Below are 23567 nucleotides of genomic sequence, written 5' to 3'. Positions count from 1 at the left end.
CATGAGGAATAACACATACTAGATAGAAAGGAAGTCAAAATGAAAAGCACATGTCCAAAACATCTCTGAAAGCACGCATGTCAACAGGCTGCATGCGAGGACTTGTCTGGAGCTTTACTCTGGACTTGTCCTTTACTGATATTACTTACCTACATAAACTGCAAAATAAATCTTAATGTTCCAGAGAGAGTAGGCAGTCATATGTAACAAGCTTTATGAGTTGGTTTGTTTTACTTCTCTCACAACTCCACAGACAGAAGGGCTGGTCAGCAAGGGAAAGGGCAATGCAGGAACACATGCAGGGAAAGCCCAGAGCGCCACTCCAGACACGAACTATCAGTACTTAAAAGGCAAAGTGTTTCACACAGATGACAATACAAAAACTTTAAGCCTGTCCAATGGCCTCGGTTCCAGACTCGGTTAAGAAATTACTTGGGTCCACACAAAAACAAACAATTAGCACATATTAGTATTTGATTTTTATGGACATGGGAGCACATAATCCATGCACAAGACAGTGAAACACACCACTCTATTAAGTGTGAATGCAGAACAACTAAACTAGACAGCTCACCACAGGGCTGCTCCGGGAGGAACTTGCTCTCGATGAGTAGTAACTGTACTCAGATGGCTATAAAGTTCGCAACGAGAAAGGCTTTACAACAATGGCCAGCACAGTTTTTCCGCTGGGAATACAGTGACCCTACTCTTAACTTGACTCTGGTGCCCAAGGTGAAATGGCTGTTTTTCCTTGTCTGGCACTCCACCTCACACCCATCCACCCTCAAAAGGGGAGGAGATGCCCACAGAGACTCTCTAAGACTCCCTCATCTGTCAACCCATAATCTCCAGTAGTCACCTTCTCACAGCTGGCTGAATGAATGGGTCAGACTAAATGACCAGGTCCTGTTCCCTCCTGTATCCACCCCCTTCCCATTTAGACTTACAGTTCGAGAACCATAAGGGTTATATAATCCACCATCATACAATGATGCCTGAAGAACAAAAGAATATTGTTTATTTATTTAGCACTGGTGTTATTTTGAAAATATATTTATTATTTTGGCAGTTCATAATTCAAAAAATGAGGATGGTGTGTTATATTGACTGACATAAACGATTCACTTCTCAGTTTCATTATGACTTCAACAATATACTTGTTTAAAAAACTAGAGTATTTTTTTACCCTCATATTCTAACATGAGGAAGCTAACATGAATTAATTTAGTCTCTTAAAAGAACAGTGGGGAAGTAATCAGGTATAAGCACTCTGGGCTCCAGTCTTCTGAACCTGGCCACAGAACATTCAACAGCTAGAAGCTCAAACAATTGGCACATCACACAAAGCTACTGGTTATGTTTTTAATTCAGCTTGCCTGGTAGACTTTTATTGCCACAGCCTAGGGTCATGACTATACCAAATAAAACTAACTGAATGTAGTCGGACCCAGGTGAGTTTATCTCCTTGTGGGAAACAGATTCCTAACATAAGCTTCCAGAAGTCATCCATTTCTATGTTGGCAAAGAGAACAGGATTATTTTTCATGCTCTTCATTTTTTATCATAAGCACAAGCAGCATACTCTGCAGTACACACGACAGGAAAGCCACACAGCTCAATCAGCACCATGACAGCGGTGCTGGCACAGAGCACAACTGGCAGAAGGAAGTACAAACCAGGCTGGCACTTCTCAGCACACCAGAATTTGCAGTAGAGGAGGCCTATGGAATAAGTGCACTAATTAAACCTAAAGAAAGGCAAGGGCCACTGGGATGGCCACACACTCCTTCAAAGTACTAACCCTGTTCTTAATCGGAGATGTCCCCAGTGGGTCACTGCACAGGGAAGAAGACTGCAAAAAGAGGCAGAGCAATAGAAATAAGCAAAAACAGAAACACGAGAGAATACACCTCACCATCATGCAAGCAGAAGGCCTTATGCTTGTGGTTCTAGACCCCATAACTTATTAGCAAGCCCCAAGTGCTGAAAGTAGTGTAAAAACTCATGAAGTAAGAAAGAAGGAGCTAGAAACTTCAGAATGCAAACTGTTAGGGGTAAGAAAGAAAATCACCTCTAGCAGTCTTCTATCATTATGTACAACCTTTTGGTATTAGAAAATTATTGGCAGGATGTGAGACGGGGACCCAGGAAAGCACAGAAAAAAAAAGGACTATGGCACTGGGAGTGTGTCAAATGGTAGCCTCAGACAAGTCATCAGTAGTTTCTGGGCACTGTCAAGTATTTTGTGACAGACTCCCAGTGGGCCTGGCCAGGTGACTTGAGGTGGTGAGCTCTTAGTTGCTGTTATCACTCCTTTTTTCCAAATAGGTTTGAAAGCCTGTCTTTGAAAACATGGCATGGACAAAGCATGCAGTTAGTTAACCACATAAGCAGCACTAGTCACCTGAGTCCACACACTCAAAGTACTTCTTATAAAGAAATTACATAAGACATAATGTTCAGTTCTTTTTCACTAAACACACACAAACAAGAATAGTGAAATGGTATGTGCAGACAGCTTTTTAAGTTGACTGTGTTTTCCAGTACAAGGAATTGAGTCCAGAGTCTTGCAAGTGCTAATGAATTACTCTATCATGTAGATTAGCTCCCATTCCTGAATACTTTTAAATGTACAGGGTACCAGGCATTACAGTATACTTTAAATGTTAAATGTCTTGGGGGGAAAAATAAGATTCTAGCTGACTGTGGAGATACTATTCTGCAATCTGGGCAAATGAGTGGCTAAGGCAAGATGACCAGGCCTTGGCTACAGAGACACACCATGTCTCAAAAACAAACAAAATAAGCAAATCCCCCAAAACAAACAAAAAAGAAAAAGGAGATTCTAACATTGCATTAATATTCCAAAAATAATAATATCCCTCTCATCCTATATGTAGCTTATATTTTCATATGCCAACTTTTTAAGAGAGTATCTATCAGGGAGTGTATTGATTCCTATAGGTTTTTTTTTTTTATTTTGTTTTTGTTTTTGTTTTTCAAGACAGAGTTTCTCTGTATCGTTTTGGAGGCTATCCTGGAACTTGCTCAGTAGATCAGGCTGGCCTTGAACTCACAGAGATCCACCTGCCTCTACCTCCCGAGTGCTGGGAATAAAGGCATGCGCCACCAACGCCCGGCTCTTATAGGTTATTTTTAAATGAATCAAAAAACTAGATAGAAGCTGGGCATTGTGGTCCCCACCTTAATGCCAGCAACTAGAAGTCTGAGGCAGAAGAACCTTGAGTTTGAGATTTGGCTACTTACATGGGAAAACTGTCTTAAAAACAAACAAAAAATGAAATGATACAGTAATAGAAAAATAAGTATGTGACTAACAAAATAAACTATATAATCTAAGTAATAGTATGCGATGTTCACTGTACAAATTCTTTTTCTGTTTAAAATTTTTCATTACAAACATGGTGATTTAACAGTTCTCACTGAAGACACACTCAAGGACTATATGAATCCGTTATCAAAATTGGTACATTCAAACCATTCATAGATTAGTTACAAAACAGTCAAAATACAAAATGGGAGATTAGAGATGTGTTAAGGGTAGGTAAGATACATGAGACCAAAAGACTTTAGACAAACCCGAAAGTAGTAGGTAGAAGCAGGTTTGCTATGTCTAAGACTGCTATAGTTTCTCTGGTCAAAATAGAGGCCACTCTGCAAAAAGCAAAATTTAACACACTTTTTTCAGGTTAAATGTTTTTGATGCAATGAGACGCCAAGACAAAATCTGAACACACAGACAAAATCTGATACTTTCAAGGCTCCTTCTTCCCCAGGGCAGTGCCTTTAAAGTACTGGGTCACAGCAAAGAAAGGGACAAAGCAGCAATGGTTTAAAATCTCTTGTAAGGAATGGGCATTAAAGGTCAACTACTTCAAACAAGGTTATTACTACTTTAAAAACAAGATAAAAGGAAATGCAAATAACTGAGTTATTCTCTTCCTACAGTTAAGAATGCCCCCTGAAAAACCTAGGACCACTGAATAATTTACTAGGTCAGAGAAATCATCTTTCAAGTCTCCCTCTGCTAGAGGTTAAGCAAGTGTATGAACCCTGGCTTAGGGTCTCCCTTCCTACTGCTGACACCTCTTGCAGGCCCTGTTTCTACCCCCACACCACTCTTGGCCCTGCCTTCTGCCATCACTCACACCTCACTTGGCCATAAAAAACGCCAGGTCCTATATACCAAGGCCACATTCTCCTCCCTCCTTCCTTCTTACCGGAATCCTCCCATGCTCCCATGAGAACCCAGAATTGGCATCAAGCTAGGGACTACATTTCTGTCAACAGCACAATAAGGAAAAGGGGATGTTCAGAGAACCTCAAGTGAGCATTCTGTAGCGTTTGTTCTCTACAGAAACATCTGGCCAAGTGACTGGAATGGAAGGCCTATTAGTTCTGCAGTGTGTTCACACAGGTGAAAGGGCTTGAAAATTCTCACATGGGAACTCTCTATCACATAGTTTATTGTTTCTACAGGAAAGTACATTCCAAGTTTCTAAAAACAATCTTTCAGACCAAAACCCACTTGTAATTTGGTGCTGCCCATAATATCACAACTAGATCAAATTTCCAAAGGAAAACTAACCAGGGGGTCTTTATGAGAACCAGAAGACCACTTCTTCATCCCATAGGTGTGACTGTAAGAATAGTTCTGTAAGTAAAAATTGTAAGTTAACCTTAATGGTCTTGCACTGACATTTTAAGAATGAAATTCATCATAAAATAATAGCAAAGGTACATATGATACAAAGTAGTACACATGCAACCTACTTCCTGCCCTAAGAGACTGACTGAACTTGGAAGGCTGAGATATGCAGTCTGAAGACATATCACCCTCTCTTACCACCCTTATGACCACTAAACTAACCTGATGTCTGACCCGCTAAAAGGAACCTAGTGAGGACACAGAGTCAGAAGGACGTCTACAGGACTAGTGTGGGATATTTGCACACTGTGTGAGGTGTATTGCTGTGATTGGTGTTAATAAAAAGCTGAACGGCCAATAGCTAGGAAGGAGGTGTAGGCAGGATTTCCAGGCAGAGAGAGAACTCTGGGAAGAAGAAGGTGAAGTCGCCAGGCAGACATGGAGGAAACAGCATGGGCAGTATGAAGAGATGGGGTAATGAGCTCTCATAATTAACAATAGGTCTCTGTGTCCAAATTGTGAGCTGGTGGCCCAAAGAAAACTCCAACTACAAGGGACCTTCACCATACACCTCACTTGAGTCTCATCCCCCATTTCTTTTTCTCTGGGAAGCTATAGGTGGCAAGAGTCTATTCCTCCTCCTAATTTAATCATCTTATCTAAAAGCAAAAACAATGCTGTAAATAAACCAAAGGACATTTCATTACTGAAAACAATACTCTTTTTGGGGGGATTTAATTTATGTGTATGTATTTATGTGCATATGTTCTATGTGTACAAATGCCAAAAAGGGCATGAATTTCCCACAACTAGGTTAGAGGTGTTGAGAGTCAGCCAACATGAATGCTGAGACCTGAACTCAGGTCGTCTGGAAGAGCAGTCAGTGCTCTTAACCCTTGAGCCATCTCTCCAGCCCTCAGACCAAGTTAGTAGATCATGGCATATGCCATTCAGAAGAGAGTACCTACCATGTATGTACTTAAGTTTACACGATGTACTTTGAAAAGATAATTATATAGAAACATCACTTCCCTTAGGGGACAAAGGTCAGGACTATCACTCAACAACCAGCAGACAATAAACTCAATCTAGGTAATGAGACTGTGCAGGTGCAAGTACCCTAGAACAACCAAGGGCAACAGGCTGCCCTAGGAAAACCAAGTACCCTACAACAACCAAGGGCAACAGGCTGCCCTAGGAAAACCAAGTACCCTACAACAACCAAGGGTAACAGGCTGCCCTAGGAAAACCACTTCACAGTCAGATCCTCAACAGTAAGAGTAAGCTCACTTTCTCATTGTGAATATTCTCTTATACTTTACTGTAACATCAAAGTAAAAACTATGCAGCATAGAAATGTGGGCAAACTACCAACATAATCAGAGCCCAAAGAAAATAAGCCAGTTTGACTTCCTTAGCTAATTCAATATATCAAGTCGAAATTCTTGGTCAATTTCAGCTACATGTTTTATTTAATAATCTGCCAGCTTATGACACATGATATGAAGCACAGGTCTATCTATGGTCCTATAGCATAGGCTATATCAGAATACTGTCAGAGGCTAGAGAGATAGAAGGCTCAGAGGATGCTTGCTGCCAGGCCTAATGCCAGATGACTACAGTTCAACCCTTGGGACCCACAGGGTAGCAGGAGAGAACCAGCTCCAACAAGTGGTCCTCTGACCTCCACGTGTATGCCACGTGATACACATACACAGACAAAGTAAATAAACAGGAAGTTAAAAAATAAGCAAACTAGTCCCACTGTGCAGCACATGAGCACAGGGAACCAGCTCCTCTGTGGAAGACAGAACTATGACTGCACTACTGAGACATCTTGGCTCTTACAGTAAATGTTTGTCCATTTGAGGTGTTTTACTTTTTTTTATTTTTGTGGTAGTGGGGAACAAACCTACAGCCTTACAATGCTAAGGAAGAGCTTTACCACTGAACTATGCTGTCAGCCTGATCCTGAAGTCTATGGGAAAAGCTATTATTCCAGTAACAGATTATGCAACAATTACAAAAACAATGGTTTTGTTTTGTTATATATATTTTCCCCAAAAATATCGTAACAAAACCATGAAAGTTAGTCATAGTCTATGATTAGCAACAACTAGTGTTTAGAAAGAAAAATCTCACACGTTAAAAAAAAGTCATGCACTACATACTAATGATGAAACTCTTGATGATCTGTTCTTGAGGGTATCATACTGCAGTTCAGAAAAGTGGGAAAGTTGGTTGCATTGCCAAAGTGAGGAACACAAGGGAAAAAGCAACATTTGGTCATTATTAAAATTAAAACAGTGCTACTTCAAAAGTAAAAATATTACTAAATGCAAAAGCTATTCTATCTAGATGTAATCTTTACTTTTTTAGTAGAAATTATTGCTAAACTGCATGTGTAATTAAAATTTGTTTAATGCCAGGCACAGTGATATGCACCTGTAGTCCTAGCTACTTTGGGGTTTGAGACAGAACCCCAACTAAATATACAGAAGGTTGTATTCTCCCCAACCCCAACTTTTGGCTGCACTTAGAGCCTTTGGGCATGTTGTGCAAGCACTTCACCTCAGCCTCTATTTTCCTTTCAAATAACAAAATTCAGCATCAGTAACAGTAAGATGATTTAACCTTAGGATATTTCAGAACAATGCAGCCTAAGGAAGGCTTTCAATGTTGAGTTAAAAACCATTCTAAAGCCACCAACACTTTCCTTCTCATCTCTGTGACTGCTACCACTGCTTGCCATTGTTTGAAAGACAGCAAAAGCAAGGAAGAGCACACAGCTGGTCTGGCTTGCAAAAGAATAATCTTGGAATCACAGCAAGCATACTTCCTTGAATCTTAGAGGTATTTCCTCAAGAAAATGCTCAACAAAATGAAAAACTAAGCCAGAACAAAATGTGGAATGCACAGCAGAGAAGCAAATGACATTGAATTCAAATCAAAAAGCTATTCAAAATGAATAGGACCAGAGAATGCACATTTCCACGTGGGTTCCTTTAATATGGTTAAAATCATGTTTTAAACCCAAGAAAATGAATGGCTTTAGTCTCCTAACAATGCTTTTTCAGCATTTGAGCTTACAAGTTTGTACTTTGTATATATCACAAAGCATTTAAAAATACTATCTTGTAAAAATATCTTTTACATTGTTATACTGACTTAGGGCTTCAGGTAATATTATTCAAAAACTTGACCCAAAGTAACCTTTCCCTAAATTTAAGTTGATCCTCTCTTGAAGTTAAACCAGTGAGTTTAACTGGCAGTTAGGAGTTGTAAACAGAAGCACTGTCATCATTTCTTGAGACTAGGCACAGTGGTACACAACTCTAAACCCAGCACTCAGTAGGCTGAGGCTGTAGGAAATTCAAGGCTAGCCTGAGCCATTCAAAAAGATAAAAATATATATTATACATTCATATGAATACATACTTTTATATGTAATTTTTGAAACTTGTTTCAATAATACACTTTATATATCTACATATATATGTATGGGATATACACACATACATACATATACACAGAGAACTAGAAATCTGTATATATAGACTAGGCAAAGGAATAAACTATATTTCACATTTATAAAGTTTAAAATATCCTAGAAGATAAAAATATACAATCTAATTTCGGTAAGCCATTAAAATAACAGTTAAATAAAACAAAGCTTGTCTGTCTTTATTAATTTAGACAGTCATTAGAACATATACTGAGAAACCTCAAAAAATGTATTCCAGTTAGTATAGGGTCATGGTACAACTCTACCACCAGTAAAATTCATTGAAAACACTGTATGTGACTGTTCTCTGAAAATCAAATCCTTTGTCTATACAAGTTTAATTTATTTCCTTCTCAATCAAAGCATTTCTTTTATTAAAAAAAAACCATGACCAAGACATACAGCACCATACAGTACTTAAGTTGCATGGTCATACACATAAACTATTCTACCTCAGCAAAGTAGACCAGCCTACTATAGCTGTCAGGGCGTTTTACAAAGGCATTGATTTTTAACAAGTGGAGTCAAAAAAACTTATTCCAATTTTCTTTTTTCAAAATATAATGCAAGATCTAGTTAGTTTTAAATGTTCCAGAATATATATGTTTGTGTGTGTGTGTGTGTGTGTGTGTGTGTGTGTGTGTGTGTGTGTGTGTGTGTGTGTGTAGTAGGGAAATCCATGAAGTGGATACATTAACAACTGGGCACACAAAAAGAACCTTTCTAATAAATGGCAGCTGGTAGCAATGTCACTTAAAAACAGATGATTTATCAAAAGAAGGAAAACCGAGAACATTAAGGACTCAGGCTAAAACACTTCCAAGTATGCTATTATAACCTATTTCTCCTAGAGAGTCTTGTCAACTTGACATAGCCCATAGTTATCTAAGAGTAGGTAAAGCCTTGACTGAAAACTCCTAGTGCAATGGCTTATGGGCATACAGTGAGGGGTAGGGGGGTAGGAGGGGAGGGTGTTGTCTTATTAATTGATGTGGGAGGGCCCAACCCAATGTGGGCAGGACCATCCTAGCTAGCTAAGTATGTGTCTGTGAGCAAGCCAGCAGGCAGCATTACTCCATGGTTTCTGCTCCAAGCTCTTGCTTGAGTTCCTGCCCTGACTCCTCTCAAGGATGGACCAGTGACCTCCAAGTGTGAGCCAAGTAAGCTCTTTCCTCCCCTAAGCTGCTTTGGTCAGAGTAGTTTATCATGGTAACAGGAACTAAGAGTATTTTAAAGGTGGGGGTGCATTTTGATTCCTAGAGAAACTTGCTTTAAAATTTTTCACAGGAAAACAAGGTAGAAACTCTCGTGTGTTGTTAGACTATTCCTGTTGCTCCTATGTCCAAAACCCTGAAAATCAACAATAAACTCATAAAAACCTAAGCACACACATTCAGAATTACACACCATCATGTCTCTCCTTTTGGGTGTACTGGCTCCGCCCCAGTGTGTCCCAGTAACATCCTTTGATGAACTCTTCAGTGAAATTAAACACAAGGCAAGTTTAAAGAATAATTTAAAAACTGAATTCACTACAATTATTTCAAAACCACTAATTTACAACGAGGAACTAAATAAAGAGTAACTAAGCAGTAAAAATCTCCACTAATGAGGAATACTGATTATCCTACGATTCAAAGTCACACTATTTCTTTATTTGAGATGTCTACTAGTGTCTTCTTGTATTCAGTACACAAAGCAATAATCAAGCATTTGTAGTATTTTTTTTAAGGCAGCTACTACCGGTACCCATATTAGCAATTTATTCGTATGTAACAAACAAGCATACAAGGTTTCATTTCCCAGTCCAAGACTTTGACTTACTTGTCCCTCCCACCCTGCCTGGTTTCAGGCTCAGGCTTCCTTTGTCCTTTTAAATTTTAATCTTAATGTCTATAGCATTCTCAACACACATAGCTTCTGGCTGGGTACCTTTCAATAGAGTAGTTTCTGAAAGATAAACAACTGGGCAAAAGGAAAGTTCAAAGTCCTAAAAAATGCAGCATAAAACCTAAGTGCACCTGACCCACATCCACATACTGCTAATGTTTCAAAACCAAATAAACGTGCAGAGCCCTTTAAATACACAACTCTTAAGTTTACAAACACAGGTAAAGAAACACTGAAACCTCTAAATTATATGGTAAACCATAAGTGTATTTAGGACACCATTTTAAACCATCATATTTATTTTTACAGAGGACAAAAATTGTCTGATTTATTCAGATCACTGGAAATGGTAAAGTCATTTTAAAAGTCAGTAATCCAGAGCTAGCTGAGTGATCCATCACATACCCTGGGCCCAACCCCCAAAACAACAAACAAAAACTACAAATGGTTGGAATTCCTAATGTCATCGAATTAAAACAAAACAAAATTATCTCAGTGGAGGAGCACTGGGAACAAGGATCATCCCCAGAGTGACCAAAAACAAAGAACACTGTTTAAAAGAAATACAATATATCAATGAGCTTTCAGACTTAATTTTGCAAAGGTTTATACATGTAAAATATGCTGAATGTGTACACATGAGGACAGTACAACCTCCTTTGTTACTTTCAAGTTCACATGAGGTTTTTCTCCTAGTGATGGAGATTAAACCCAGGTCCTTCCTTGCACATGCTAGTCAAGAACACTATCACTTAGCTACATCCTTGGCACTCGAGTTGGGCTGGAGAGATGACTCAACAGTTCAGAGCACCGGCTGTTCTTTCAGAAGACCTGAGTTCAATTCCCAGCAACCATATGGTAGCTCACAACCATCTGTAATGAGATCTGGCGCCCTCTTCAAGTCTGCAGGCATACTTGCAGGCAGAATACTGTATATGTAAATAAATAAATAAATAAATCTTTAAAAAACAAAAAATAAAAACACCAAGAGTTTGGGTTGAAGAGATGACAGCATTTAAGAGTACTGCCTGCTCTTCCAGAGGATCTGAGTTCAATTCTCAGCACCCACACAGGGGCTCACATCATCTGTAACTCCAGGTCTACAGGATCTGACAACCTCTTCTGGCCTCTGAGGGCACACATGCTGCAGATATACATTCCAGAACCAATGCACCTAAAACAAACCTCAAAAAAATACAGAATGTTCTTCTACCCATGGGAACACATTTTTACAGCTACCATAATTTAAAAAAAATTAAAATTTCATCTCCAATGTTTACTGATACAATTTCCATTAAAGGGATATCTACCTGGTAGCTTTATACTCACTCCAGGTGAATAGTTCCTTATCAGCTTAAAGACAGATTCTTTTATTCAGAGGTTGACTTAAAGTCCCCTAACTTAGGTCAAACTTAAAGATCAACTAACCTAATCCAGCTCCTCCAAAGCCATATGCAAATTTACAAATACTCATCTCAGTAATAAATTTGTGAAAACTCATACTTCATGTTGTAACTGAAAACAAAGAAACTGGTCAGAAAAGCAACAGGGGAATATTTTATAGCCTTGACTCTCAACTTTAAAACTTTTGTGGGCTCATTATATAAAAAAATATGTAAAAAGGAAAGAAAAAGGAAAAATGCATACATTTTCCTCCTAAAAAAATATTCAAACATGTAAAAAAAAATTTTAAGGAGTGTTTTCATATGTATGTGCACAATGTATATCCCAGGCGCCTGCAGAGGCCAGATGAGGGCCTCAGACGCCCCAGACCTGGAATTACAGAAGTCTGTGAACTGCTGCCATGTGGGTGCTAAGAATTGAACCCAGGTCTTCTGCAACAGCAGCAAGTGCTTTTAACTGCAGAGCCAGCTTTCATGTATAAAGCCTCTTTAAGTCACTGGTTATCTTAAATTTCTTCAAAAAGTTGTAAGTACTCTAAAATTTGTAACTTATGACTTAAAACCAGTTTATAAAGTTATCCTAGAGACACAATAGATTGCATACACCAAAAGAAAACAATGCTTTGGAATGTAATGGAGTATTAATAAACATTAAAAATGTTAATACATGGTATGTCAGAACAGCTTAAGCAGTACATTTATATATAAAGTAAAAAGGAAATCAGAGTTGGAACAAAACACCTCTTAATATAAAAGATGACTTTACTGGTGAAAAATATAAATAACACAAATGGAAAACACTGTTTTCAGGCACAATTCCTTAGGAAGTAAGAGGAGAAGTCATGCTTCAGCACAACGTGCAGGACTTTAGGCAGCAAACCCTCACTCTACTTATAATGATCTATGCTAAAAGGCTGGCACATTATAAAGTATTAATTAAATGTCAAAGCATAATTCTTATATATATGGCAAGAAAAAATTTCAAGTCAATAGTTCCATGTAATCATAATTGTAATTGGCCATACTAGCCCCAAAGCTATGCTCATTCAATAGATTGTCAGTTTAAGATAAGAAAGCAGGAAAAAACTAAAAATTCGAACAAAGCCGATGTTATTCTATAAAACTTAATCTTATCATTTTGTGATACTTTTCTGAAATCAAAGGCATTTCTACAAAAAGCAAAAAACAGACCTGTGTTAAGATAAAAATATTCAAGATTTTAGAATTAATTCGCTTCTAGCAATGATTTGAGAGAAAGCATCTCTTTCTATTAAAGAACTTATCAGCACTGCTCACTTATGCTATGCAGAGGCAGTGTCTGTTCAGATAATCATTGATGCTGAGCGAAGCTCATTGTTAAAAGCTTTGCCATTCGGTGTAAACAACTTAGAATACCAACCCTGTGACTGCCAAGGCTTCGAAGAGACAGTGTATCCTCAACTCCCTGATAAAATAAAAGCAAACACATTAAAAGTTTGTGACTACATGAAACCAATGAGGAACAGCATCACAGGCAAGTTTATATGTCACTACAAACCAGATAAGGGCGGTGATGGCCAGACCGGTGAGAAAACCTGGCCCTCTCTGAATCTTCCTGGGAAAGAAGAAAGTACATGGATAATTAATCACTGAGCCAGTAACTGTCAGAGCAGAGGAGTAAAAAACAGCCAGTCAAAAGCACAGGACACCTTCTAGAATAAGCGGGCTTGACACTTCAGTTCCGAAGCAGAGTTTGGTGGCATCACATGCTTTGGGTGGAGAGGCAGACACACTTGGGGCAGGGATATTATTTCAGTAGGTATGGATATGTTCTAGCATTCATTATTTCCATGTGGCCCGGAGAGCTCAACACACGGAGGTTAAAATACGTAACAGCACTCAGCAAACAGATGCTGAGTTGAGCACTGAAAGCGGATGTTTATCTTTTACTGTAAGTGCTAGCTTATGCAGGCAAGAAGAAATGTTTACTTTGTCATAAATGTACAAAGAAGAATGCACTCTGCTTCAAAAATACTTAGGTTGTAATCTAGTGCTCACTGTAAGGAAGCTTTTTTGGTTCTTTGTTTTTCCTTCCTCTCACTATTCTAACTGAAAAATAAAAGAAATAAGGAAATACACCTCTGAGTATTAATGTGATAAACTACTAAGAAATAATAAACATTTCACAGTTGATAGCTAAATCATGCCTTAAGCAGCTTATAAAGAGACTGACTACACCTAACAGTACACTTAATTGTGTGCAATTCTAAATGTTTCCATATTTGCCCGTCAGCAGTTAGATTGTGGAAAAGTCTAAGCCATGGGTAGCAAAGACCTAGTTCCCAGAATGTGGTCAGCTGGCACCATAAGGAATTTCTGATTTTTTAGAATTTTAAGGTCTGATTTGCAAAAGTAATTTCCATTGTGACTAAAAACTACAGTTAACTATCTAGGTGGGCTCACATATCAACAGCTATCTTCCAAAATGAAATAATGCTACAACACTCCACAGCATTCCAGCTAGACCACCATGCAGCTAAAAAACAGACAGGGCTATCTCTGGCCATTCATCTATAAACAGAAATCATAATTCAACCAAAGTACCACAGTTTACTGCTTCATTTTGGTCTCAATCTTTGTAATTTAAAAAAAAAATCATCTTTTGACATCCACTGTATACACTGCTACACTTGATTTAAAAAATGTCCCAAAGTCTATTCAAAGATACCATGATGATTTGATGACTTGATTTCGAACAGGGTACTATGATCTCTAGGCATTAATCACCAATTTATACTTTTTGTAAGTGATACCACAAAAGTCTTGGAGACATGTGAGTTAGCAGAGCATACAGTGTTAAGTGGGAACTGATTTCAAAGTAACGAGAAAGCCTTAGATCACACAAGTGAATTAATTTTACATATCCCTCAGTGTCACTTGGGGTACTAAGTTGCTATCCAAGGTTGAATATCTATTCCTCCCTTTACTCTGTCCTTCCTTTCCATTCCACCAACCATAGAGTACTTCTAAACAACCATCTAGCCAGATGTGATAGTACATTTCTTTAATCCCAGCATTTAAGAGGCAGAGGCAGGCAGATCATCTGTGAGTTTGAGATAAACCTGGTCTACAAGTCAGTTCCTGGCCAGTCAGAGCTGCATAATTAAAACCCTGTATCTAAAGCAAACAAACAAAAGCCCATCTGAAGAATACATCCCCATCAATGATATAAGGACAGATGAATCCCTATTTATTTGCAATTATATCAAAACAATTATAATAAAATCTTGTTAAATATCGATATACTTCTATATTTAAGTAGCTTTTCTTTCTTATTTTAATGACTTATTTATTTTATCTGCATGTGTGTCTGTGTCTGTGTTGGATCCCCACCACTGCCATGTGGATGCTGGGAATTGGGTCCTCTGGAATAGCAGCCAGTGCTTTCAACCACTGAGCCATCTCCCCAGCCCTGCAGTTTCTCTTTTTAATTCCAATGAAAATTTGACACAGGGGCTAGAGAGGTGGCTCAGTGGTTAACAGTACTTGTTGATCTTCCAAAAGATCTGGGCTTGATTCCCAGAACCCAGATGGAGGCTCAGAACCATCTGTAGCTCCAGGGGATCCAATGTCCTCTTCTTATCACTCCGGGCACTTATCATGCAAATGATCCCCATACATAAATGCCGAGAAAATACTTATACATAAAATAAAACATTAATAAATCAAGTTTAAAAAACTTTTTTTGTTTTTGTTTTTTGAGGCAGGGTTTCTCTGTGTAACAGTCCTGGCTGTCTTGGAATTCGCTTTGTAGACCAAACTGGCCCTGAATGCACAGAGATCCATCTGGCTCTGCCTCCTGAGTGCTGGATTAAAGGCTTGTGTCACCACACCACCTGGCAAGAGAGATAGATAGATGGATGGATGGATGGGCAGGCAGACAGACAGACATAAAGAAAATTGGACCTAAAAAGGCTACAGAGATTTATGTTCCATACTGTCCAGTCATTCGCACAAAGAATATGACTCATTTATTTCATAGTCAAAAGACATACTTTAAGCCAGCACTGTCCAACAGTGATGACAGAAACAGTTATATGTGTAATATTTATGGTAGCCCACTAGCCACATGTGGCTGACTACTTGAAATGCTGGAACTGTGTGAAGGTCCAACTTGCCAGAATCAATCCGTATCACCCGAGTAGGAAGCCTCAACTGAAGAACTGTCCCACTTTAACAGATACGGGAGACCCACCTTCTAGAAGCAGCTCAGACAAAAAGGGGTGTGGCAGAGGAAAACCACTACCTTTGGTAATTTGGCCTTCCCTTCCACTGCAGGGTTGGTTTGACCCTCTGGTCCCTGCTGACAGCAGAACCAGTTCTCCAGACTGGATTAAGGAAGAATGGCTGTCTGGGAACCTTCCAGGTTTTTGGCACCAGACCCAGACTGGCAAGGTACCCCATCTGTGAACAGGTCAAACACCAAGTTGCTGACTTCCCAACAGCTAGAAAACAGCTCCTGTGCAATGACTCCAACTACTGAAGCACCCAGTGAAAAGGACCAAGCAACTAACTACCTGGTTCTCAGCCTCTCAAGCGCAAGACAACTGCTGTGATTATTTTAATTTAATAAATTATTTTACATTTATTCATCCCATGGATTCTGTTCCTCTAGAAAACCCTAACACAATGCACAACTGAAAAACTAAATTCTAAATCAAATTTAACTCTAATCAGTTTTTAAATCTACTTACCCGAACATAACTAAGGCTACCAAAATGCAGTGCACTTCTCTAATCCAATTTTTAAAAATGTATGCTTAGTCTAAATGTAGGGAAAGCGCAAAGCAAATTTTTATCATGCCTAAAGAGCTGGAAAGCATCTTTTCTCAGTAGCAACAAGGCTGTTCTTAATTACCTCCTTGCTGTGAAAAGCAGCTAAGTGGCAAATGTGAGGAATCAGAAGGAAACACTGTCTGAAAAACCTTAGTTACTACTCCAGAATTGTTTTTTGAGATGGGTCTCACTCAATAAACCAAAATAGCCACAAAATCATAGCAATCCTCCTGTCTCTGCCTCCCAACTTACCAGGATTATAGGCAGGCACCACAATTTTAGGCTCTGGAACCCTTAGAGAGTCTTATCTGACCCCTTGTCTTGAGGGTAGAAAGTTATCACATGGAAGGGTAAGGAGGACTCTCCCAGAGCATAAAGCTGGGGCCTGTATGTAGATCCTCAGACTCAGCAGAACACAGAACCATGAATACAACATCTACCATACATCCACCCTGCTCAGCCCAATTACACAAAAACAACCACAAACGCAGGGCTTCCTTCCATGGAAGAACAGCCCTCTTAATTGTCCAGGTAGGAACTACAATACTACACGGAACAACCGGTGGCTTTTCCTTAAGTAATAGCACCACTAGCTAATAAAACAGATGGCAGCAAACTGTGTTCTTAGGTACTAAATACATAGTCATGAAAAACAACCACTGTCATAATCCTGGATGGCCTTATTAGGACTGAACAATCCAAGCATGACAATGCCTTAAATGACAGGGACATATTTAGCCCAAACTTCTGGGAGTCTTTTCCTCCCTGGCTGTCTAAGGACTGGCCACTATCATGGATGACAACCCCAATACCCAGACCAGGAAGTTCACTTGGACTTTGTTTCAAAAAGTGAAAAGCAGGCTGGAGGTAAAGTTCAGAGGCAGAGCTTCTGCCTGGCCTAAGTGAGGCCTCAGTATTCTCAAATTTTTAAGTTGTGGATAAACAGCCAGTGTCAGTAATGGCAAAATACAGACGGAGCAAAGATTCTGCAATGACAACTGAATTTCTCACAAGAATTAATAAAGTACAAGCAGTTCAAAACAAAACTTTCTGGGAAATTATCTTGCTATACTCAAATTAGGTTAATGAAAAAAAAACACATTCTTTTTAAAAGTTCACTTAAAGTGAGGTAAAGTGATTTTAGTAAAAGAAAATCACAGCCTCAAGAACATGCCGAGCCATTGTCTCCATCTACAAACGTTATTTTTAAAGGTGCCTGGAGTTGCTCTTCAGTTTCAGATGAGAAAACACTAGAAACAGCACTTATTCTTCCAGCCACAACCAACATGACGCTGACTGAGGCACGCAACCTGAAATCAGAGCCATGAGAAACAGGGAAAGCCAGGGAGCCCCAGCCCACCCTCCCCCTCGTTGCTCCACCTGTCAGCAGTTGTGGCACTCCTTCCTACCTTATCTGGCTCTGCCAATGATTAAACAGGCCACTTACATCACTATACCTCTCCTTCCTGTCTCCTGTCCTGGTCTGCTTTGTGTTGCTGTGATGAAACACGGACCAAATCCAAGTGAGGAAAGGAAAGGTTTACATGGCTTACTGGTCACAGTTCATCAGTGAGAGAAGTCTGGGAGGCAACCGAGAGACAAGAACTGATGTAGATGCCATGGAGGAACACTGCTTACTACACTGCTTCCTCTGGCTTGCTCAGCTCCCTCTCTCATACAGCTAGGCCAACCTGCCGAGGGATGGTGCCACCCACAGTGGGCTGGGCCTTCCTGTATCAATTAGTAATTAAGACAATGCCTCACAGACATGGTCATAGACCAATTTGATGGACAAAATCCCTTAGTTATGATTCCCTCTTCCCAGGTATATCTAGATTTGTTTTAAGTTAACAACAACAACAAAAAAAAAACTAAAGAGCCCATCTACAAAATGGAGAGTGCCCCTATGGTAAAGCAAGGTAAAAAGTTCCAGTATGGTGCTGACACACAGTAGCTTCCTTCATTCCTGAGCTTCATGTTTCTAGTACTCCCTACTCACATCCCAGCAAGCCAGTCTCTCTCTCTCTCTCTCTCTCTCTCTCTCTCTCTCTCTCTCTCTCTCTCTCTCTCTCTCTCTCTGTGTGTGTGTGTGTGTGTGTGTGCATGAGAGAGAGAGAGAGAGAGAGAGAGAGAATCAAGGGAAATATTTGACATGAAAGGAATCATCTAGCAATAGAGAGTCCAATGTATGGTTATACACCATAGATTTCACCAAAAATTTAATAGCCATGTATAGTTTATATCAAGACTATCACACCTGAGGGCTGTGGGCTCAGGAGCAAAGGAGCAGAGAGTAAGGAGGAAGGGAGTGGAAGAGCCCATTTGACAGAAGTAAAGAGCAGGGGCAGAAGAAGAGAGGAGTGCTGATTACTCCATCTGAAACAAGCTCCCACCTTCTGCATGTGTTAACCTAACTCAGGTTCACCAACCACATTTTAAACCTCAAACCAAAACCTCCTAAGTCTAACACTCTCACTGCCACACACATATCAGTGATTCTTTTAAATGGTTATCTTCACAGCTCCTCAACAGAAAAATGAAATATTAGACTTTCAATATATGCTTTTGTTTGTATTTAATACTTTCTAGTCTGGCCTAAACTACTAAAGCATACATTCATTTACTGATTCTTTCTTAATCTTAGACTCTCATGAACTCAAAGTGAGGCTACCGACCACAAAGAAAATGGTTGGACTCTGAGCACCAAGCTGATCTACTACACACAGAACAGCTACTCTGTGACCTTTAGGTCCACACAAACCAAGCTACTTTGCAAACCATTAGTCAATGTTTTGCTTCAATGTTGCATTAGTTCAACAGTTTATCACAGCATGCAGGACAGGCAATCCTGGCCTACCAGCCACTTCTGAATCTGTCCCCACTTCCGGTCAGAGCAGTGATGAGAGGGCTATAAATACAAAGGTTTTATAAACTAAATGGTTTTCAATATACCACAGTCTCCAAAAGAAAATCTTAATCGTATAAAGTTGCCTAAGACAACAACAATAGGTGACTCAAACCTAAATTTGAAAATAAAAGAAATTACTAAGAAAATTTGTTCAGTAACAAAAAGAAACATAGTTTTCTGCACAGACAGAACTTCTGCTAATAACTATCTCTTCTATTTATAATTTAGTACAATCTTAGGAGTATAAAGACAATGCATTGGAACATTACATTTCAAAACAAGAACTGCATCTGATACTGAAACGGTAGCCAAGGGGAGAAAATAATATCAACATAGAGCACAAATATATAAATATCCTTTTTTTAACTTGTCAATAGAAAATCTTCTGATAACATGGAAATAAATTGTTTACCCCTTTATAAGTACAGTCAAAATATTTGTGAGAATTTTCAGACTTAAGTCCATATCAGAAAGTTAACAGTATGTCATCCTAGCTCAATTTTCATTTACCTATTCTTTTTTTACTTTTCTGTTGACAAAACATAATATAATATAAATCTGTAAGCTACAGAAAAACATTAGACTAATTATAATTCCACACTGTCAAACCAAAGTACTAACCAAACCAGGTCTTTCTGACCCTATATTTTGGCACTGGATGTTTTAGTTTTGTTTTGGGGTGTTCTACCAATTTTTCAGCTTGGGGATTTTGTCCATATACTTACATGAACATTTCCTACATTATTAAATATGCTTCAAAATGGTAAGTCTGAGGATTCAGCTGGCTAGCTAGGGAGATAAGGGCTCGCTGTGATGTTTCCACTTGGACCTGCAGAGATGTCATGTCAAAACCTTCCATTCTAAAACTTCCAGGCTGGTCCTCATTTAGCAAATGACCCATTATAGAGATGTCTCCCCACATCTTATAGAAATAGAAGGGTTGGCAGTAAGGATGGTAACAATGAGGGCAGAAACCATATTTATACTCTAAGTAAGAAAATACAGAAAAATGTCCAGAACAGACTTCCTAAGTTGGTTATTTTAAGGCAGAGAATTGGGATTATGAAGTAAAGAATGAAGGAATCTTCAGTGTTGCCACCCAGGGATCCCCGGCTTTTCCCAATGCTTTTAATAGCCCATTCTTTTCATATATTGCCTGCAATACCCCCTCCTCTCTCAGTGTTCATTTTTAACTGGTTTACCTAGAAAGAAAATGCAGTTGCTGACCTATGAGAGCCAAGACCTAGATCAACACTCAAGTGGAAGAGACAGCACCCTGAAGAGAAAGAAGATGTCCAACCTGGTGGGGATTTCCCTAACATTATCGTACTGTAATGCCTTGTATCTCACAAAAGTCCTCTGTACTCCTGAGCCCTGGAAATGGAGGTTCGAGACAGTGAGAGCTCTCCTTCATCCAACCTGTTTTTCACCCCTCACCCCAGTAAACCACACTCACGAGTGCACACACGCACGCACTCGCATAGGCTAAGACCACACTTCTCATTACCTCTCTTTGCTGGCGTTCCAGTTCCCTCATGCGGATGTCTCTTGCTTCTGCCCGGGCGGCCCGCTTTGCTGCTAGCCTGGCTTCTGCCTGAAAAGTAACATAAACCTCAGCTTTACATGAGAACAAAAGTACTTACACCAGACTTGGTGACAAGGCACAACAGGGCACATCTTTCAAGGAAGTTGGAAAAACAAAGTATCTATCAACAAGTTCACCTGACTTCAATCAACTTTCATACATTCCCCTCTTTCTCTAGTCTCAAATATCTTTCTTCAAATCAGGGCCATTATCTTTAGCTACTAGTCTTGGTTACACATTTAATACACAGATCACTACTTATTTCCTCAAAACTTGTTCTATTCCTGTATTTCTGTCCTTATCAATTTAATGGTACAGACTAAGAACTTGAGAAACGGCTACTGTTTTGTTTTCAATATTGCTAATATTTAAACTCTCTATCCCTGAGTGTCTCCAACCTGCTTATTTCTACCCCTTCTCCCTCTTAAATTGAGATATAATTTAAGCATCAGAGATAATTCACCGTTTTTAAAGGAGAGCAGGTGTCTTCAGGGTGGTATAGTGATAGCTGTGCAGTCTTAAAGAATGTAATTTGGTGCTTTTTAGGACATTCAAAGACTGTACAACTATCACTGCTAACTCAAGAACCGCAAGGAGAAAGCCCATATACATGAATGATTCCTCCTGTTATACCTCCCCACTAGCTCCTGGCAACCACCAATCTCTAATAATCAGTCATCCCAGTGTTTGATGTAAATGGAGTCACAGCAGGAAAGCTCCATCTCCTGCTTGGACTACGTGTGTGCAAGCGTGTGTGTGTGTGTGTGTTTAAAACTATTTAAAAAAATAGGGGCTAGAGAAATGGCTCAGTGGTTATGAGTACTGGCTGATGGTCCTGAGGATCTGAATTCAGTTCTTAGTTCCCACATGGTGGCTCACAGTTGTCTGTAACTCATGTCCCATGGAATCTGATGCCTTCTTCTGGCATCTGTGGGCACCAAGCATACAAGTAGCAGACAGACAAACATTCAAGCAAAACAACTATATACATAAAACCTTTTAGAATTGCACACCTCTTGGCACCCCACAACTTGCATGCCCCAACATCTACTAAATAATAAACAAGTGCACTTCAGGTAAAGGCCAGAGTATCACGGAAATTCATAAGCAGCTCGATGTGCAACATAGAACTTTCAAATCTCTCTGGTTTCTGCTTTGTAGTAATTTCCCCTGCCCTTGGCCACATCCTTACTCAAATCCAGATCAGCCCTTGGATAGCTACAGAGGATGCCTCTTCCCATGTTGTAATATTTATGACAATCATAAGAATAGATTTAGTCAGTGCTTAAAAGAGTCTATTCCATAAGCAATTATATTAGATGCTAAGAATACACAATGTGAGATGATCAAATCTGCCCTGCTCTCATGTTTGGGAGTCAAAAATGCTAGGAAGAAGTTAGTTTTGCCTCGCAAGGCACAGCTAACAGTTAATTTCTATTTACCCCCAGGCTGCTAAACAGGTCTTCTACCAAAAGCTTACAAACTAAACTAAAACCTATAGACTAAGCTGCAACTACAGATGTGTCTAGAACAACCAGTCTTCTGCCCAAGTCAGACACTGGTCCCTACCTTTTTAAACACCTATTCTCTGCCTCAAGTTAAGCTCCCATGGACTATGAGCAGATGTCACTTCCTTACTAGAGTTTGTACTTCATGGAAAAAGACTTCAAGGCTAAGTTACATTTCAGTAGATAGCAAATACATTTGAATCTATGAAAGTAATAAAATTTTCAAATACTTTTAAATTACAGCCATGGCAATGAGTAAGAACTTTCACTCTAGGTACATTAGCTTTGTACTTGTAGTCTCTCTTAGAAATTTAATTCAAAAACACTGATTTCATCCCTGCAGGATCTGCAGCCAATTCTGTAAAATCTACACTAAAATGGAACTTTTTAACAACCTGAATTATAGATTGTTGAAATCTGTTCAATGACATTTTTTATCAACCAATGGGAAAGCCAGGCACTCAGAGAGACACACACACTCTCTCATCCCTCTGCTATTCCACCTAGTTCCGTGGAGATAGTGTTTAAGCCACAGTTTGAATATACAGAAACAGGGCTTAAAGCCTCTTTATCTGCTTCTTCCTATACACTACTACAAGCAGCCTGAGGAGCCGAGGCTGAGTCCAACCCAGCAGACAAAGCGGGCCTGCACTCAGAAACAGCTGGCCGCATTTCAGATCAACAGTCATGAGCACAGATAGCAGTTTCTAGGGAGAAACAACAGTGTTTTCACCCTGAAATACAATCCATGGAGCCATTCCTGCAGATTTATTTTGCTGCACACCTCTCTCATACACACAAAATAAATGGAACATAACTAAATTCAAACTAAAGTTAAAACAAAACACAGATCATTTGATACAAATAATTCCACTACAAGATAAATATACAAAAGACTTAAAAGCAGAGACCCAAACACACATTTATACATCAATGTTTACAGTGTCAATAGTTACAAAAACCACAAGGTGACAACAACCCAGAAGTCTATTAGTGGATGAAATAGGAAATTATATTACAGACATATGACTGAATAACATTCAGTCTTTGGGAAGGAAGGACATTTAGATATGACCACATGGGTGAATCTTGTAAAGACACTAAATCAAGCAAGGCAGACTCAGGTAGACAAACAGTCCATCCTTGTGCTTTTGCAAGGTACCTAAGGTCAGATTCATAGAGACAGAACATGGAAGGGTGATAGCTAAGGGCTGGAAAGAAGTTAATGTTTGAGGAGTTAATGTTTGATGGGGGCAGTTTTGGCACTGAAAGACAACAAGGTTCT

At 39.3% G+C, this 23567-nt stretch overlaps 1 protein-coding gene across 13 annotated transcripts in view; it reads right to left on the bottom strand.

The window, feature by feature from the left end:
- The window catches only part of Lrrfip2 (LRR binding FLII interacting protein 2), a 105620-nt gene that overhangs the window by 41035 nt on the left and 41018 nt on the right, over window positions 1-23567 (bottom strand). For 6 of the 13 annotated variants that reach the window (XM_021230049.2, XM_021230052.2, XM_005074994.4 and 3 more), the window contains exon 4: window positions 20697-20783. In XM_021230049.2, the coding sequence (XP_021085708.1) occupies window positions 20697-20783 (87 nt within the window). Of the gene's footprint in view, window positions 1-574; window positions 632-947; window positions 996-1676; window positions 1722-1801; window positions 1853-3600; window positions 3676-4609; window positions 4676-6840; window positions 6883-9581; window positions 9651-12866; window positions 12912-13004; window positions 13062-19138; window positions 19190-20696; window positions 20784-23567 lie in introns of all 13 variants that reach the window. The other 7 variants (XM_040739462.1, XM_021230044.2, XM_021230045.2 and 4 more) reach the window with 5 other exon arrangements.

Source organism: Mesocricetus auratus, unplaced genomic scaffold (genome assembly GCF_017639785.1).
Source record: "Mesocricetus auratus isolate SY011 unplaced genomic scaffold, BCM_Maur_2.0 Super-Scaffold_100691, whole genome shotgun sequence".
In the NCBI taxonomy this organism is placed as follows: Eukaryota; Metazoa; Chordata; class Mammalia; order Rodentia; family Cricetidae; genus Mesocricetus; species Mesocricetus auratus.
Note: the sequence above shows the minus strand (reverse complement) of the source record. Positions and strands in the feature narration are given on the sequence as shown.